At 51.0% G+C, this 17,959-nt stretch overlaps 1 protein-coding gene across 1 annotated transcript; it reads right to left on the bottom strand.

Moving 5' to 3' along the window:
* Positions 1-176: 176 nt before the first annotated feature.
* Positions 177-11,904, bottom strand: Rab17 (RAB17, member RAS oncogene family). Its single transcript, XM_055617039.1, has 6 exons — positions 11,773-11,904; positions 9,259-9,418; positions 2,981-3,132; positions 1,893-2,018; positions 1,161-1,254; positions 177-980 (listed from the first exon to the last, which is right to left on the bottom strand). Exons 2-6 carry the CDS (start codon positions 9,413-9,415, stop codon positions 865-867), a joined length of 645 nt encoding a protein of 214 aa, XP_055473014.1. The 5' UTR covers positions 9,416-9,418; positions 11,773-11,904; the 3' UTR covers positions 177-864.
* Positions 11,905-17,959: the final 6,055 nt, after the last annotated feature.

The following is a 17,959-nucleotide window of genomic DNA, read 5'->3' as shown; positions in this document are numbered from 1 at the left end:
GAACTCACAGTGCAGATAACACAATCACCATCAGGAGAGACAGCCCACCCAGACCAATGCCGTGCCCGCCCTCCAAGCACTGCCCCACAAGCCCACAAACCAGTCTAGAGTGTGTTCAGGAAGGCGAACAGCGTAACCTGTGAGGCCGTGGGTACTAGTGTAACCCCGTGGCGTGGTCAGATTGCCAAGGTGTTTAATATTTGGAGAGACCAACACAAGGTGACACATCATCCAGGTTTTAGAGCCCTTGCCCCACTCGATAGAAGCCTGGCTCCGTCCATCCACAGCTGGAAGGGGGACACTCCCATCCCAGCCACCCTTCCAATCTCCCCAGGGTCCCCTCACTGAGCCCTGCTACCTTGGGCTCATTTTTTTCCTTGGGATCATTTCTCCATTTGCACCGATGCCTTTATCAGCCCCCTTCTCCTGCCCTGACACCTCCCAGAATGAGGGTAGTCCAGTTATGAGGAGTCTGTCTTCTCATCTTGAGGATCAAAGAATTTTTCCTGCTCTTCTTCCTTTAACACTCCTGTGAGGGCAGCAAGGGAGGTGAAAGGGACAGCCCAGGTGGGGCAGGCAGGCCTCAGGGGATCCGGGAATGGGGTGGTAGCTGGTGAGTCGGGAACCACAGTCTTCTGGGAGCCATCTGACACCGGATGCTCCCCAAGATGGTTCCCATCAGCTTTGGCAAGCAGTTATCAGGAAGGAGGCCAACTTCTGGAGGCCTCCAGGGCTCAGGCATAATCCTTCTTCAACAGAGAATTCAAATGGACAAAGAGCCGACAGCCTTGTTCTGAAGATGCAGCTGAGGCTGAGGACCCTCCGAGGCACCGGCTGAGACGTCCTCCACACGTTCTCCTGCGTCTACCTCGCACAGCAATGGCCCTGCCTGACCGCAGGTTCCTGGTTCAGAACCACGGCCTCACCTTCCTGTGAGCTGCTGCTCCCCTTGTCTCCTGCTCTCTGCAGTAGCTCCTGGGCTGTGGAAAACGGGGGTGGGGCAGGCTTACTGGGGCGGGAATCCAGCCAGCAGAACCCTAACACAAGCACTTCCTGCCACTCCTCCTCATGCCCCTCCCCACCCCAGGGGCACCAGAAGATCCAGGGGAAGAGGCACAGCAGCGGCTGGCTCCCGTGCTGCTGTGGGGGCCGTCACTCACCAACAGTGTTGAAGACCTCAGACACCTGGTAGTTGAGCTTGGCCGAGGTTTCCATGAAGAGCAGGCTTTTGCTTTCTGCAAACTCCTTCCCTTCCTGAAGGAAAAAGCCAGTCTGTTTTCTGAGAGTCCCCCCCAAAGACCCCAGACTCACTCTCAAGAAACCAGAAAACGCCTATAACCCCAGCACTCAGGAAGCTGGTGCGGAAAGCTGAGTTCCAGGCCAGCCTCAGACACGTAAGGCCCTGCCCCAAGACAACAGAAGAAAGGCTGGCTGTGGTGGGTCACACGTGTGCGCGCACGCTCTTCCCTCGGACCACCCGACCCACGCTTCCTGTGTACATATGTGTGCACACACCTCCTGCGTGGCTCTCCAACCGAAAGGGAGACCAAGATGCACGCACAAGTGCACGTGCGGGTCTGCAGGCGGGTGTGACGTTGGAGGCACACGCGTGTTTGTGCTTATGAATGTGTGTTCACGAAGTGTGACTCTGTGAGCATGTGTGCGTATAAGTGTGAGCATATGTGTAGATAGAGGAATCCTGGGTGTGCAGGTAAGTGCAAGTATGTGGGCGGGTATGTGAGTGCCTGAGGCACAGGTGTAAATGTGTGAGTGTGAGTGAGTGTGAGTGTGTGTGTGTGTGTGTGTGTGTGTGTGTGTGTGTGTGTGTGTTTCAAGGTCTCAAAAGAAGTCCACAGAGACAAGGACTCCCTCCTGCTGCTACCACGTGGCACCTGGAAGGTCACTTCCCGCTCCTCGCCGAGGTCCGTTTTGTTGCCGACCAGCATCACCACCACCTCTCCCGGGTGGAACTCCTTCTCCAGGTCCTCCAGCCACTGCTGGGCCTTGTGAAAGGAATCCTAAAGAGACAGAACGGAAACCATGCTGGAGTTCTTCCGGCTGAGCCAGGAGAGCAACGCTTCCTCGTGGGCACCTGGCCTCATCAAGGCCTCGTTCCAGAATGCAATGCCAGAGGGCTGCTCTGGCACCCTAGGACACCCAGGATGGGCTGGCCCTGCTAGGGGAGGGCTGGGCATCCAGGCAGCACACCGGAGAGCCAGGATGTGGGGGTGGGGTCACAGGGCATTTGGGGTCAGGATCTCCACTCTGGACACCATTTTGCAAGAGGGTTTGAGGGAACTGCTATCTCCCCACACCCAGTCCCTGACTACAACTCCCATAGGCTAGGTGAGGGGCTTGGCCCTGTGTCCTTTGGCACCTTTCTCCTGATGCTTGGCATCAAGGCTGATATGGGAACCCGTCGCTCTACACCCCCGGACCTGTGCCAACATAAACTTTCTGGACCACTGCCTTTTATCAGGACCCTCTCCCAGGGATCCCGTACCTGCTGCGTCTTCCTGACTGCCACCCACTATGACTGGTCCTTACTTCCCCACCTCCTTATTAGAGGTCCTGGGGCAGCAAGCTCACCCTGCCCTAGGCCAGGTTGGACAAACACGGGCATGTGGGTCCAGTCCTTCCATGTCAACTCAATGCACACTCTGTGTTCCGCATCTCCTGGTGACACGGGGTAGATGGCCAATGGAAGTGGGATGATTTTGTCCATCCCAGCAGCGCACTGAAACCAGTAACGGTGGTGCTGTGGGGGTGAGGAGTGCACCAGGAGAAACAGAGGCTGGCTCTGGGTGTGAGGGGCTGCCCGGAGGGTTCTCTGAATGAGGTGAGTAGCAATGGGCTCGGAGGCCCCTTTGGTTGATGCAGTAGTTCCCATAAGCCATGGCGCAGTTCTGTCTCCTTGCCATTGATCCCCGTAGAAGGCAGTGAACATGGTTGCCCGGGGAGGAGGTGGGAGTGACCCTACCTTCCGAGTGATGTCATACACCAGGAGCGCAGCGTTGGCACCCCGGAAGTAGAGGTGGCAGACGCTGTGGTACTTCTCCTGACCCGCTGTGTCCCAGATCTCAAGCTTCAGGGACGAGGAGCCAAAGTCCACCACCTTCGTGAAGAACGCACCTGCAAGAGGGAGGCAGGGGAGTTCGCCAGGGATAAGGCGGGTCCGTGGATCCTAGCTGTCATGTCTGTCAGTCACACATGCTGAGTAACCGCCTGGGTTCCTCTATAGAGCAGAGCACAGCCGGCAACTGCTTTGTGTCCCTTACACGGTTCCCCTTGGGATGAAGCTAAACTCTTGGGATGAAATAGAAGACCCTGAGCTAAGAACAACACAGAAGGGACCTCCAGAAACAGATAATCTGCCATGTCTCTACAGTGTGCACTGAAGCCATTGAACTCTGAGAATTCCTGTGCCTCAGCCCCTCCGGCCCACCGGCCACTCACCCACCTGCCCCATTCCGAAGCCACCCTCAGTCACCTCCTCAGCCTGCTTCCCCTGCTCACTCCTCTGCTGCTGTCCTCACTTCTGCACCTGGGAATCTCTCATGAGTTACCTAACTCTACAAGTGTCAGCTCAAGGAGCACTCGATATGCCCCTCCCCCACCTTCTCCCGGGTGTCCTGGGTGGCTCCTGGGGTTCCCTTCCTCACTCAGGCACCTGCTAAACCAAATCACAGAGACCGACTCCAAGCCCTCATGTAACATGCAATCCGGCTTTTCTTTGAAGCTATTTCTTTTCCTTGAGCTCTGCTTTCCAATGTTGAATTTTTGTTTTTTAATTATGTAGGTATTGGTGGGCTTGGGCACATTCATGCAGTGCCTTCGGAGACAAGAAAAGAACATTGAATCCTCTGGAGCTGGAGTTATAGATTCTTGTGCTGTCTGATGTGGGTTCTGGGAGCAGAACGCAGGTCTTCTAGGAGAGCAGTATGTGTTCTTAAGTGATAAGCTACCTCTCCAGCCCTGATGGGATTTTTTAAATAGTTATTTTAAACCTTCAACTTCAAGTGTGTGAGCTACTAGGGGCCTAGAAGGAAAGGGGCAGGAGGAGTGTGGGAGCCCAGGATATAAAGGGTCAGCAGAGACCAAGGGTGACCCTCAGCCACTTCCCCACACAGACCCAGGGTAGATTTGGGAGGCTCTGGCAGACAGACCTACATGGGTGGAAAGAAACTTCCAGCTCAGGGAGAGGATTAATTATCCTGGGGGGCTGGTATGACCACAGAGTAGCTTAAAACAGGAAATCCATTCTTTCGGTTCTGGAAGCCAGAAGCCCTAAGCCAAGCTGTGAGCAGTTCCATCTCAGGGCTCTAGGAGAGAACCCACTCGTACCTCTCCTCAGCCTCCAGAGACTCCATCCACCTTTGGTGTTCCTTGGCTATGGGCTTACTACCCCATCTAGCCTCTGGCCTCTCCTGATGTTACCTTCAACTGTCAACTTGACGCAGCCTGGAGTTATTTGCAAGAGTCTCAACTAAGGGACTGCCCAGGTCACATTGGCCCGTGGACATGTCTGTAAGGGACTGTCTTGATTGAGGATTGATATAGGAGGGCCCAGCCCACTGTGAGGTCTGTTATCCCCAGGCAGGAGAGTGCAGGCTGAGAAAGCCAGCTGACGAGCTGGAGAGATGACTGAACAATGGATGTTCTTCCAAGAGAGCCCAGAGTTTGAGTCCCAGGATTCACATGGTAGCCCACAACCACATGTAACTCCAATTCCAGGGTCTTCAACACCTTCCATGAGCTCCGCATGCACCTGGTATGCACAGACGTACAGGCAGGCAAAAAATACCATACATATAAGTTAAAACTAAAAATATTTTTTTAAGAAAAAAATAAATCTGAGCCTCTGAGTGAGACAGAGAGCAAGACAGTAAGTAAGCAGGATCCTCCATGGTTCCTGCCTCCAATTCCTGCCTGAGTTCCTTCAGTAATGGATTGTGATCTCAAAGTGTGAGTCAAGTGAACCCCCCCTCCCCTCTGAGTTGCCTTTGGTCATAGTCTTTCATCACAGCAACAGAAATGAAACTGTAACACCTGCCTCCCCTTCGTAATCCTGTGCCATTGCCTCTTTTCTTGAGGATGACAGTCATGGACTTGGGGGACCCAACGGTGAAGTGTTCTTGTCTCCATAGAAGGCATCACAATTCACAGGTTCTGTGACTCGGGGCTTACTCGTCTCTAGGAACACATTTTCATCCACTTTGAAAGAGCAGAGACAGGGCTGGATAGAACCTTCTGAAAAGATATGGATTCTCCCTGTGAATTGGGGCAGCATCCCCAATACCGACACAGGCTGAGAAAACAACCTGAGGGTCCACGAGCTTGAGGTCGAACTACATTGCTCTTCGCTCAAAGCAGCAGCCTCCATGTGGACAGTAGGATGAGGCTCCCAGCTTGCATGGCTACGACCATCCAATACAGCTTGTGCAGATGAAGGCCTGGGGTGGCCTTAGACACAAATCCCCTCAGCTTTGTGGGCCTCAATAGCTGGCTTAGACCTCTAAATCTCGCTTTCCTCCCGTTTAGTATGATCTAACAGTAACCTCCTGCAGAGTGGTTGTAAAACCCTGTGAGAAAACACATGTAGCGCCACATCAGGTCTGTCATAACAGCTTCTACTCCTCTTCCTGCCTTCGTTGCTCCCCTGTCTGGACTCATCGCCAGAGAAACGTGAGTGTTTAATTCAACACACCCTGGTCTGTTCTTTCTCACTTTGGATCATGATCCTGGCTTTGAAGAAAACTGGGGATATTTTTGATAGACAGTCCAATGCGTTGAAAATTAAAAAAAAAAAAAATCCACCCAAAGACACCATCCTAGGGCTACAGTGACAAATGAGAGTTTTTAATTTAACCTAGGGAATTTTTAATTTAACATCTTAAGTGTTGTCTCAGAGGCCAGGGAGATGGCTCAGTGAGTAAGAGTACTTTCTATGAGGCAGGAATCGCTGCGCTCAATTCTCAGCACCCATATAAGAGGCAAGACACAGTCTCATGATGCCCCGTAATCTGAGCATGGGGGAGGGGGGAGGAGGGAGATAGGAGGATCACTGCTAGCCTAGCTCTGGGTTCAAGACCATTTTTCAAGATACTGTGGTAGAGAGTGATAGAGCAGGACCCCAGACATCCTGCTGTGGCCTCTGTGTGGGCATGTGTACATGCACATATGTGCGCACATCCCACATGAACACAGAGAGAAGGGGGGAGGGAAAGAGAGGGGGAGGGAGAGAAGGGGAATAACAAATGGGCGTAAGGCTCAGGTCTGCATTCTCCAGTCACCATCTTGGTCTTCCTCATTTTACTCTTGCAGTTGAAACACAATGAGAGTCCTCAGAGTCAAATCCCAGCAGATGTACAAGGGCAGAGCGGCTTTCCAGAACAAGCAATGAATGGCATTAGCTGGTGTTGAGATGTTTATGCAACACAGAGCTGAGCCTTTCTGGAAAGAAGGGAGCTGTCACCCACCACCAGAACTGTCTGCACAGACTGGCAATCCCTAGGGTAGTTTTGGGAAAAGACAAGGGGGATACATAGTAAGATGGAGTATGAAAGGAGAGACCCAACCCTCAAGTCCAATGAGGGCAGAGCTTATCACTTCTGAGATGGAAAGAAAGAAAGAAAGAAAGAAAGAAAGAAAGAAAGAAAGAAGGAAGGAAGGAAGGAAGGAAGGAAGGAAGGAAGGAAGGAAGGAAGGAAGGAAAGAACTAGTGAGATGACTGTGGCTTATAGACCCTAAAAGAGAACCTGCTGCTGTTATTTTGCTAAATGGACATAGCATCAAGCTGCCCTGGAAGTAGTTATCTCTGTACCCCTAGACTAGCACAGCTCTTAGCACTCATCAGTGGACACCAGGAAATACAGAGGTTTGCAACTAGTTTGCAACTGAAGAGTCATCTGCCCTGAATGAGAGAGACATCTACATCACAGCTCCACCCCAAGGCTTGGGAAACATCAGAGAAGAGATGGTGGAAAGATCATAGAGCTGGGGCTTAGGGGGAATACATGAAACAGTGCCTCCTGGACATGGCAAACTGTTGCGCTCTCAAAGAGTTCTGTGGTTGCTTCCCATAGAATCCAGCTGGAAGGAGAGAGGTGTTCAGGAAGTCTCGTCCCTAGCTGAGGAACTATTAGCAACTGATGGCTTCAGGGAGGAGAAAGGTTCTATCTCTCTCTCTCTCTCTCTCTCTCTCTCTCTCTCTCTCTCTCTCTTTCTCAGTTTATTTACTTTACATCCCAAGGGTGCCTCCTCCCTCCTCTCCTTCCAGTCCCCTCCTTTCCCTTTCCCCTCTCCCCTTTTTCCAGAAGAAGGGAGCTCCCCTCCCTGGTATCAGCCCTCCCCAGCACATCAAGTCACATCAGAACTGAGCACATCCTCATTCCCTGAGAGTAGGCAAGGCTGCGCTGCCAGGTGGATGTGATCCAAAAGCAGGCAACAGTGTCCATGTTAGAAGAAAGATTTTTCTCTTCCTTCTTCTCTTCCTTCTCTTCCTTCCTTCCTTCCTTCCTTCCTTCCTTCCTTTCTTTCTTTCTTTCTTTCTTCCTTCCTTTCTCTCTCTCTCTCTCTCTCTCTCTCTCTTTCTTTCCTTTTTTTCTTGTGTGTGTGTGCTTCTTTGTTTGTTTGCTTGTGACAGGGTTTTTCTGTGTAACAGCCCTGGCTGTCCTGGAACTCATCTGTAGACCAGGCTGGCCTCGAACTCGCTGAGATCTGCCTCTGCCTCCCTGTACTGGAATTAAAGGTGTGCACCTCCTTGCCTGACTGAGAGAGATTTTCTTTGTGGAGATGGGTTCTTGTCAATTGCCTGTTCTCCAGAGGATACTGCTACACCCGTGTGCTTATGGGCAACACTAACTGGATTCAGTGGTTGCCCAAAAGAAGAAGAGGAGGAGAAGAAAGAGGAGATGAGGTTAGGATGTAGTGTGGGGCTTCTGAAGGAGTTGAAAGGGGGAGTGGGCAGATGAGTTTGGAGCGGGGGATGAAATTCTACAAGAATAAATTTCAAATATTGGCTTTTTTTTTTTTTAGCAGAATGACTTAATGAAAGGGGGGTAATTAGAGAGGAATTCATCAAAGGTAGGCATAAGCAGACTTCATGGCTCCTGATCACTCTTGTAGCATAGCCCACCTGCTCTTCTATGCAGTAAAGCTATGACAGACTCAACATACTGCCCAGCATGTGGCTTCAAAAGCCTGTAACTTTTTACACCAGCCAAAAGCAGTAACTAAAAGCAAAGTTAGCTTTGTCCTGGCTTTCTAAGGGCTTTCAAGGTGTCCATTAAAAATTAATTTCCAGGGCTGGAAGCCTAGCTCCATGGAAGAATGCTTGCCTCATTTGCGAAAGGCAGTCCTTGAGTCCGACCCCAGCAGAGAGCCTCAGCATGAGAGACACCTACTACCCACCCCAACCCCTGACCACACCATGGTTCATTCTCTCCGGATGGGCTCTGGGAGCAGGAGGACCATCCACTTAGGGAGCTAAGAAAAACCTAGCTTGTACTGAATAACAAATGACAGCTGTGGGGGTAGAAATTTGTTCTCTCTTACCTGTCCTTGATCTAAATTAAAGCATGCCGTGTGTGGTGGCACACACCATCACAGCACAGGGAAGCAGAGGCATGAGGACAGAGAGTTCCAGGCCAACCCTAGCTACATAGTGAGACCTTGTCCTAAATACATTCATAACACATGCATGCATACATACATACATGAGCAAGCACAAAGACATGTTTTTTCCTCTCTTCGCTAGTAGCAGCTCCATCCACAGACCAGACCCAGTGGACCAAATCTAAGCAGGAAGAGGGTCACCTTTTGATGTTGAGGAATTGCACTAGTGAAGTTAGAGCTACAGTCATAGCCATGCAGAAGCCAAGGGAAGCCTACATAGGTGACCTCAGGCATAGATCAAGTTCTCAACAGAGTAAATTTACAAGAGAGCTTCACTAGCTGGCTGGAGAGCAGCTAGAAATGAGGTCTTCCTCAGGCAACTCCTTCCTGCCAGTCTGCCACACTCAAGTGTCCTGGGACCAGAGCCCCTGCCCCTGCCTCTATACACTCACAATTGCCAGCAGGGCTGAAACCTGAGACCTAGTGAAGGTTGTTTACAAGCGGAACCATGTGCCTGCCTGCCCTTGATGGACATCCATCCCCTCCCCACAATCCAGGTACGTCCAGCCTTCGTTGCAGGACAGGGGCCATCCTGGGCGGACCACATCCCCACCTGACACTACCGGGGCTCTCCTCACTTACACCCCACAGTCGGCAAGACGCTGCTGAAGTCCTGCTTCAAGTATCGGAGGGCCAGACTGGTCTTGCCCACAGAACTGCTTCCAAGCAGAACCAGCTTGTTCACGTAGGGCTGGCCAGGGGTGGTGCTGGCCTGTGGCGGCCCACCAGCCTGCGCCATGGTCTGCAAACAACCACAGAAGATGGAGGAGGGTAGAAAAACCGTGGTAAAATTACCTCGGTGAGACTAAAACACACCACACACACCATACACACACACTCACATACATACATACTCCACACCACACGCACACATACGCAGAGCGGGAGGAAGGGAGGAAGAAAGAGAGGTGGGGCAAGTGGTTGTTTCCTAGGTGGGATGCAGACACCTTGAGCAGAGCAAGAGGTCCTCCCGACACCTGCTCCGCTCTGCACCCCAGCCCTCCCTCCCCATCTGTGGCCTGGGATGAGGAGAAGAAAGCAGGCGTGCTGGGAAAGTGTCTGCCCCATGAAGAGGTCCGTGAACCTCGTTACAATGGCCTCACCCCACAGCTCTCAGGCTTTTTATCCTGATTCGCTCCTGCCCTGTTCCTCACTGCATACAAACGTACTTATTGCAAGAACCCAACAGAGGTCAAAAACACCGGTGCCCTCTTGAGTGAAGACGTCAGGTTTCTTGTGTCCCAGCCCATTGCTCATGGTCTCCCTGAGCTGTCTGGTTGCATAACTCCTGTTATGGTTATGGTTCAGGGCAGAGGCCTGATCTCACACAGGCAGCACAGATAAGGATTTTTCTTCCTGAGTGTAATATCTCCAGCAACCACCAGCATAAACCTCAAGCCCTGCCGTCACGGAGCCTCACCCCCTGTCCCCTTGACTGAAACGATGTCAGCTTTTGATTGCATGTAAATAGGTATACCTGTTTTATCGGCATCCAAGCTTTCTCCCTGGGTTGTCACCGCCACCCTGAGTGCCTTCAGGGAGCACGCCATAGCCACTGAGGGGACAGCAGGTGCTCACTATCTCCTGAATGAACCCGGAAGTGGTTCTGTAGATTCTGACTGGATTGATGTGCTTTCTGACCCCAGGCCTTCGTGCCAATCACACCCAGATGTATTTTGGAAGAGTGCCTGGTATGCTTGCAGAAAGGGGCATGAGCTGGCAGCAGGCACTGAAGGTCCCTCGAGGGTCACTCTGGGGCCACCTGTACATGGCTCGGATGCGGCTGTGGATGGTGCAGCTGCCAGAGCCCTCCAGAGAGAAGCAGGGTGGGAATGCTCTCTGAGCTCACCTGCTCCCACACAAAGACACCTGCTGAAGCTGAGCAGGAAGTCTAAGGGCCTGGCCCAACTGCCGAAGGCCCAGCAGCTTTTCCAAGGCAAAGACAAGCAATTCCAAGCTGGAGTGTGATGTTTTTATGCTTTTGGGGACTCCAGAGGCACTAGCTCAATCCAGGTGCTGTCAGAGCGGCAAAATGTGCCTTGGGAAGGTACAGAAGAATGCTGCCTTTGCGCCTCCAAAACAAAGCTGATGAGTTGTTTTATATAATCCCAGCATTTGGGATTGCCACAAGTCTTTCTGGGCTACACAGTAAGACCCTATCTCCAAAAAAAAAAAACACTCTGCCCTAGAATCATAAAACTTGGTTATAACATCAAATGTAGTGTCTACACAGCTTTTTCTGGTTTCTACACTTATCTCAATTTGATAGTTCATTTCCCTATTACTGGTTTTTTTCTGGTATTAATTATTTTTCCCTGTAATAGATAAGACCAAAATAGATGTTCTCATATTACTTTTTGAGTGATTGTATATTGCTAGCTCCAAAAACCAGCAAGCAGGAACCCTCTGTTCAAAGAGAAAGTTGGAAATGTGGTCCTTGTCCCCTCCTCTAGACTGTAGGTCTCTCTGAAGGCAAGGGCTGCCATGCTGAGATCAGGCACCTCTTCTCATCCCAACTTGGTGCCTCTTCAGCAATCTCAAGCCTGCCTCTCCTCCACCAAAGAAAAAGCATTCAAGGAAGGAGGGAACCCCAGAAAGCTGCACCTTGTGCTCCTGCCCAGCTCCCCAAAACTGTTTATTCTGAATGAACACTCTAAATTTCAGATCAGCGTTTGATATGAAAGAAAAATCAAGCTGCAGATTCAAAGGATATACTAGAAGAAACTGCCAAGCTCTTCTGTTACTGCTTGAGCTTCTGCTGTTGTCCAAAAAGACCCCCTCAGAACCTGCCTCCCTACACTGGCAGCTTATGTTCAAGGCCCTTAACTGGAACTTTCTGAGAGGCAAATTCAAACAGAATTTCCCTACCCAGAATATGACCTTGTGAGCCACTTGTGATCTGAACAAGGACACTGTTTGGCCATGAACAAACTCAAGGAGTGTTCTGTTTCAGTTCTGCCTCTGATTAAGGTTCTGAGAACACAGGGACATCCATCTGCATGGATGCATGTGTGCGCGCGCACACACACACACACACACACACACACACTTGTTCACACACGCTCATGGGACCCTACAGTTAAAACAATGACTCACCTGTTCACTTTGAGGAAGTTCAACAGACCATCATTCCACGGTGTCCTTGCTGGCTCCCCTTTCCCCCTCCTCCTTCTCCCTGGCTATGCTTCCCTTGGATGCTGGACGACTGACTGGTCGGGGGGGGGGGGGGGGCCCGCCCCGGGCAGGGGGGGGGGGGGGGTGCACCAATGGACAGGGCAAAGGAAATAGGAACCCCGCTCTCCAAGCTTCAGCCAAGGCCCCAGCCTGTAGGCCAGGCCTTTTCTCTTCCTGTAAACTCCAGTGCAAAGTCCCCACTCTGAGATCATGTGATCACAGAGTACGCTACAAGTCCATTCTGGTTCTTGACTCCCGTCACCTGACTGCAGCCCAGAATCTCAGCCACTTCCAGGTCTCACCTGTCACCGGTTGCTCACTCCCAACAGCATCACAGACTCGGAGAACAGCTCTTTCATTAACTCTTTATACCAACAGCTCAAGTCTAGGGAGGCAGCCAGGTGGGCTGGGCCCCAGGCCAGAGCCTGGGATGAGTGTGCCCTGGGGCAGATAATTGCCTAGGTAAGGCTGGAGGATCCCAGGGAGAAGCTCCAGGCTGAAGGGAGATGGAAATCAGTTCCGCTGAGGTCAGCCACGAACCCCAGGCAAAAAGCTTATTCTCTCCGTGCTCAGAACTCACCTGGATTATTAGTTTGGGGAACTCAGCACTATGAATGATGAGGAGGGAGGGTACAGCTGTCTTGGATTCCCAAGAGACTTTCCAACAGTCCCTGAAGGACCCGTTTCTCTGCTGAAGCCACTGGCCCTCTTCTAGTCACCCTGTCCTCCAGGAAACTCTTCCTGCCCACATTATCTGGGTGTCCCCACTGCCTGGAAGAACCTCACTTTGTCTCTAAATGAGATCCAGATCCCCGGTGCCTAGACTGGCATCCGAGGTGTGGAGTTTGTGCTATGTGGAGAGGTGTGCTTATGCCCTCTTCTGTTTACTCTGTCAGTGGGAAAGTCACAACTGAGACTGAAAGGTCTCAGGAATTCAAGGGGACGCTGAGGCAAATTGTTAGGGGGTAAGAAGTTTATCAATAAAGCTGTTAACATCATGGCCAGATAAACAGACAACAGCACGGTGGGGGCTCTGAGGAAAGCTCAAGCCTCAGATGGGCAGGGCAGCAAGTAACTCAATTTGATCATCAGACTGTTGAAAACAGTGGGCCCCAAAGAAGTGAGACTCTCCCCAGGAGTCTCCTACTGGAGAAGACATCCCGCCTGGAAAGAGATTTCATGAATTTCTAACAACAACAATTTCTTACAATATGAGACTGAAGCTTGGACAATTATGGGTCATTGGTAGGCAGGACCTTACCTTGTCCGACACTGGTTAGACAGATGTAGGTATCCTTGGTCCTCTATTTAAATTCTAAGCTTGCTTCAGTACCATGAAGACCAACTTGGGGGTCATCTGGGTCTCTTTTTCCTTCTTCAGGATGTGGCCACGTTAACTAAATCTCTGTTTCCGCTTTCCACTTTCAGTTTGGCCCCTTTAATTGGCTTTACCTGCCTTGCTGCACAAGTTGGATAACAATAGCTTGAAAAACAGTAGCTGGGGCTCTGATTACAAATCAGGCCCACAAGACAGTCCTTCTTATAGGTCCTGAGATGGGGAAGGTTTCTCACAGCAGCTCTGCTCCCCGAGTGCTCTGCAGGATACAGGGAAGCTGGAGGGGAAGCAGCTATGTGACCTCCGCAGCCACAGCTAGCCCTTTGGTGCACCCCTTCTGGAGTCCAGAGCTAAAGACCTGTAGGAAGTGCTCTGGGCAGAGGTCTTGTCGTATCTGTGAGAAGTGAGGAGCTGCGGCAGGTGCCATGGCCCGACCTGCTCTGGATTCTGATGGTGTCCACCTAAACAGCAGCTCTGCTTTGAAGGAGGAAAAGGCAGACATCACACTTGATGGAGGCAAGAAGATGGAAAGCGTGGACAAAACTCCTGGAAAGAGGCTGTGTCTGCAAGGACTGATTGACTGGTCAGCTCTGCTGTGGTGTGGAGAGGTTGGGACATTGGAGGTCCAGAGGTTGGACTTACCTCAGGCTATTTCTATCCTTACGAATGCCCTTTCCTTGCCCCCCTCTGTGTTGTAACTAACATTTTATCACGAATAAATAAACACTGTTTGGAATCTATCTTCTCAGCAGACCACCAGCTTCCCTACCCAAAAGCTAAGAATGTCATCAGATAGTTATCTGAAGCCTATGACAAAGATTCACCATCCTGTGGCAACCTGCTTCTTTGATGTTTCCACCAATGTAGTCTTTAAATGCCTTGAACTGTAACTGTAACTCTACTTGTTCTGTTTCTCTCTTAGTTACTGTTCTATACCTGTGAAGAAACACTATGGCCAACTCTTACAAAGAAAGCATGCAGCCGGGGGCTTGCTTACAGTTCCTCAAGGTTAGTCCACAATCATCAGGGTAGGGAGCAGGCAGACATGGTGTTGGAGAAGGAGCCGAGAGCATATTCTGATCCACAGGCAGCAGGCAGAGAGACGAGAGGCCCGGTGTGGACTTTGGAAACCACAAAGCCCACTCTCAGTGATACTCATTCACAAGAACCAATGGGAGAGCACATGCATGGGTGTATTAATTCAACTTATATAAAAATAGCAACAAGAGCTGAATCACACTTAGTAACGGAGACCCCAGTCGTTTGGTCTATGAGGCCAGCTGCCTCGATAGTCAGACATGCATTTCCACTGTGATTGTCTCTTACTGGAGAGGCTAGCAACCAGCATTTGCTCATTTCATGGGGCTGACTACCTCAGCAGACCCAGCGAGGTGAAAATCTGTAAGATTCCTGGAGAACTGCTGTTCTCTAGTCCACAGTAGAGGGCTGGAAATGCTGGTTCTGATATCAGTGGTGGAATTGGCAGCGACGGGGTGAATCAACTCAGAGGCAAGAGGGAAGGCCGATTAAGCAAAAGGCAAATAACCTCCCTTCTGCCGTGCCCTACATATATGGGCTGCTGCCAGGAGGTGCTGCTCACGATCAGACAAGGCAATCCGGACAGTTCTGAGCTCACCTGAGGTTGACAGAACCTCCAGTTCCCTGGGATGGAAGGACTGAGGCCCCCATTCCTATTGGCTGCTCAGAGTTCTTGGGGTGGCAGTTCTCATAGGCCCTCTCACATAGCACCCTACCTTCTCAAAGTCAGAAGAGGCCCTCTCTGCCCGCTAGACCCTCTCTTAGAGGGCTTGTCTGGTGGGGACAGGCCCACGGAGTACAGCCCTCCTCCCAACAGTCAGCTAACAAGGGCTCGGATGACTTTAGCAATACAACGTCACCTTTTTCCTGTAGCATAACCAACAGGAGGGGTGCTGCCCTTGGGATCACAGTCCCGAGCAGGAATAGCTGTGTGCACCAGCTTCCCCTCCTCAGAATTTCTGATACCTCAAGTCTGGGTTCACCATTGACACTGGGCTTGTATCTAGCAATGTACTGGTGTTCTGGATGATTTCAAGCAACCTGATACTCTCCCAGTGTGGACCAGAATAAGCCAGAATCCAGACCCTGAGAGGAGCTGGGGCATGCACTTCTTTCCTGTGTTTGGAGTTAACTGCCCTGCACCAAGGTTGTGGGGGGATTCCCCTGCAAGGCCCTCTCTTGGACCAGTCAGCTCCTACCAGACATCTGCCCCTCACTTTCGAAGGCAGAGGCTGGGCCAGGCAGTCCCCCAGGCCTGCCTGTCTGGCTTGTGTGATTAAGTCATTCTAACCAGGTGCTGAGAGCTGCCTGCTTTGAGAAAGAAACTTACAGAGCTCTGTGAACCAAAGCATGTGACTTTGGGGCTTAAGCATGATAAACCCTACGTCAGGGTTGATGACGACCCACCACTCAAAAATCAGATCTAACCAGCACCATCACGGCTGGCAGGGGGAAAGAGACAGAGGGGTTCATAAGTAATTTATGCATGTGGACGTAATTAGCATTATTTTACTATTACTTTTGAAATTTCCAGACAGTTCACCAACCTTGGTCACTGACAAGAATTCTCACTACACCAGTTTAGTAGGTCACATGGACATACCCAGAACTTCCAGGGCACACATTCACCATTCAAAAGCAGTCAGAACTATGCCAGACTTGGTGACACATACCTGTAATCCCAGAACTTGGGGAGTGAGACAAGGGCAGCAAGATAGCCTTTGATTCATAGTGAGATGCTATATCAAAAAAAAAAAAAAAAAAAAAAAAGGCAAAATTACAGCTGTAAGGGCAAACCCTTCTCGACCCTGTTCAAACACTCCATGACAGACATTTTCTGTTTCCATAGACAGCTATCCCATGTGAGTTCCTTACTGCCCTGTGACCTCTAGAACTTTGACTTCCAGAACTTTTTACCCTGTACCCCACAGAAGCAGCTAAACCCATGGCTGCATGAGCATGTGTGAGAGTTTTGTAAGCCCTCTTCTCTGTGCTTTTAAACATATGCATGCATGTGGGGGCGTGCATGCTGTGGAGGCCAGCAAGGGGGCTTGAAATCCCCCAGAACTGGAGTTACAAGCTCAACATGGGTACTGGGAACTGAACTCAGGCTCTCTAGAAAAGCCCCTAAGCCATCTCTCCAGCCCCTTATTATGTTTTTATTTATTCTTTGTGTGTGTGTGTGTGTATTTGTGTGTTTGCGCGCATGCGTGCACGCGCGCACAGAGGCCACAGCACACTTACTGAGGTTGAAGGACAGCATTTGGGAATCCTTCCATTACATGGTTCCCGGGGATGGAACCCACCGGGCTTGGCACTAATTGTCTTTGCCTACTGAGCCATCTCAGGGGCCCCCTGCTTGTGACCTTCAAGCAGTTCTTTGGGCTTACAGTGGGCCAGATAACTGCTTGCACCATGCCGCTGTTCTCTGTGCACAGACCACAACTGTGAGCCCCTTTTCTAATGTATCTTCTTTTCCAATAGGACCAACCAGATGACCAGGCTCTGGCCAGCCAGGCTTGATGATGCTCCCCTGGGGATATGGGAGAGCTGACCCGTTCCTTCCTTGGGCTTCCTTGCAGAGCTGCGGCTAAGGACAAACAGACTGATAATTATCTGAGGTCCCCTCTTCTGTAACGTTCTAATCTCCTGTCCTTGAGATGAACGGGACCTGGGGGCTGCCTCTCCCAGAAACGTTTACCCTGCTTATCTCGATGTAAAATTCCAGCAGCCATTTCTGAATGCCAAGCTAGATTCCTAAGCTCGGCCATCAATGCTGCACAAGGCTAACAGCCAGATCAGCAGAAGGAAGCCAAGAAAAGGAAGCCAGGTCCTGTCCCAGGTATCCCAGCAGGGGGAGACAGAGCCCTGCAGAGTGACAGGTCACTGCCCAGGGTTCAGAGGCCCCAGGCAGGAAAGGGACACTCTAGGCCACAAGGAATGGGGAAAGGACAGAGTACACCTCTTTCAGGAGGAAGTGCTTATGTGGGCACAGCTGAGGGGACAGGCGTGCCTCATTCCAGGAGCAGAATGCACAGTATAAGGCCAGCTGTGTGCTACGCAGGGGATGCCATCAGCAGGCAGAACGCTGAATGGGCAACAAGAACGACAGGGTACACGCCTTTAATCCTAGCACTTAGGAGGCAGAAGCGGGTGGGTTTCTAAGAGTTTGAGGCCAGCCTGGTCTACAGATCAAGTTCCAGGACAGCCAAGGCTACAAAGGAAAAAGACTAGAAAACAAAAAGAATGGCAGGTGGCAAAGTTTGGCTCAGTTCGCCCAACCTTGTCTCCATGCTATGAGCCTGGATGCAGTGTACTTGGAACCAAAGCACATAATTTCCTGGCTGTGCTCTCTCATCCTTAAACCAAATGATTTCCCAGACAAGTAGGCCCAGGTCCACTCCTTCAGCATTCTGGGGCCTCTGCCCTGGGGCCATCCTTCCAAAAGTGTCACCATGGGTCCTGGTCAGTCATAGCAAGAAGTTGCTGGGCGGAGGTGTGCCTACAGCATGGCTATGCAGCAAGGCACACATATATTTATCCTGGTGTGGGGTGGACCTGATAGGGAAGGAGGGTAGCAGTAAGGCCAGGCTAGCCCATCCTAACCAGTGCTTCAAGGTTCTAAATACAAACCTGGGCTTCTTGGTGGTAGGAGAGCAGACAATGTAGTATCTCTAGTAGTGAGGTTCTCTAGAGAAGCAGAATCAATGTGATAGATAGATAGATAGATAGATA

The sequence above is a fragment of the Psammomys obesus genome, unplaced genomic scaffold (genome assembly GCF_907164565.1).
Source record: "Psammomys obesus unplaced genomic scaffold, mPsaObe1.curated_primary_1811, whole genome shotgun sequence".
Classification (NCBI taxonomy): domain Eukaryota; kingdom Metazoa; phylum Chordata; class Mammalia; order Rodentia; family Muridae; genus Psammomys; species Psammomys obesus.
Note: the sequence above shows the minus strand (reverse complement) of the source record. Positions and strands in the feature narration are given on the sequence as shown.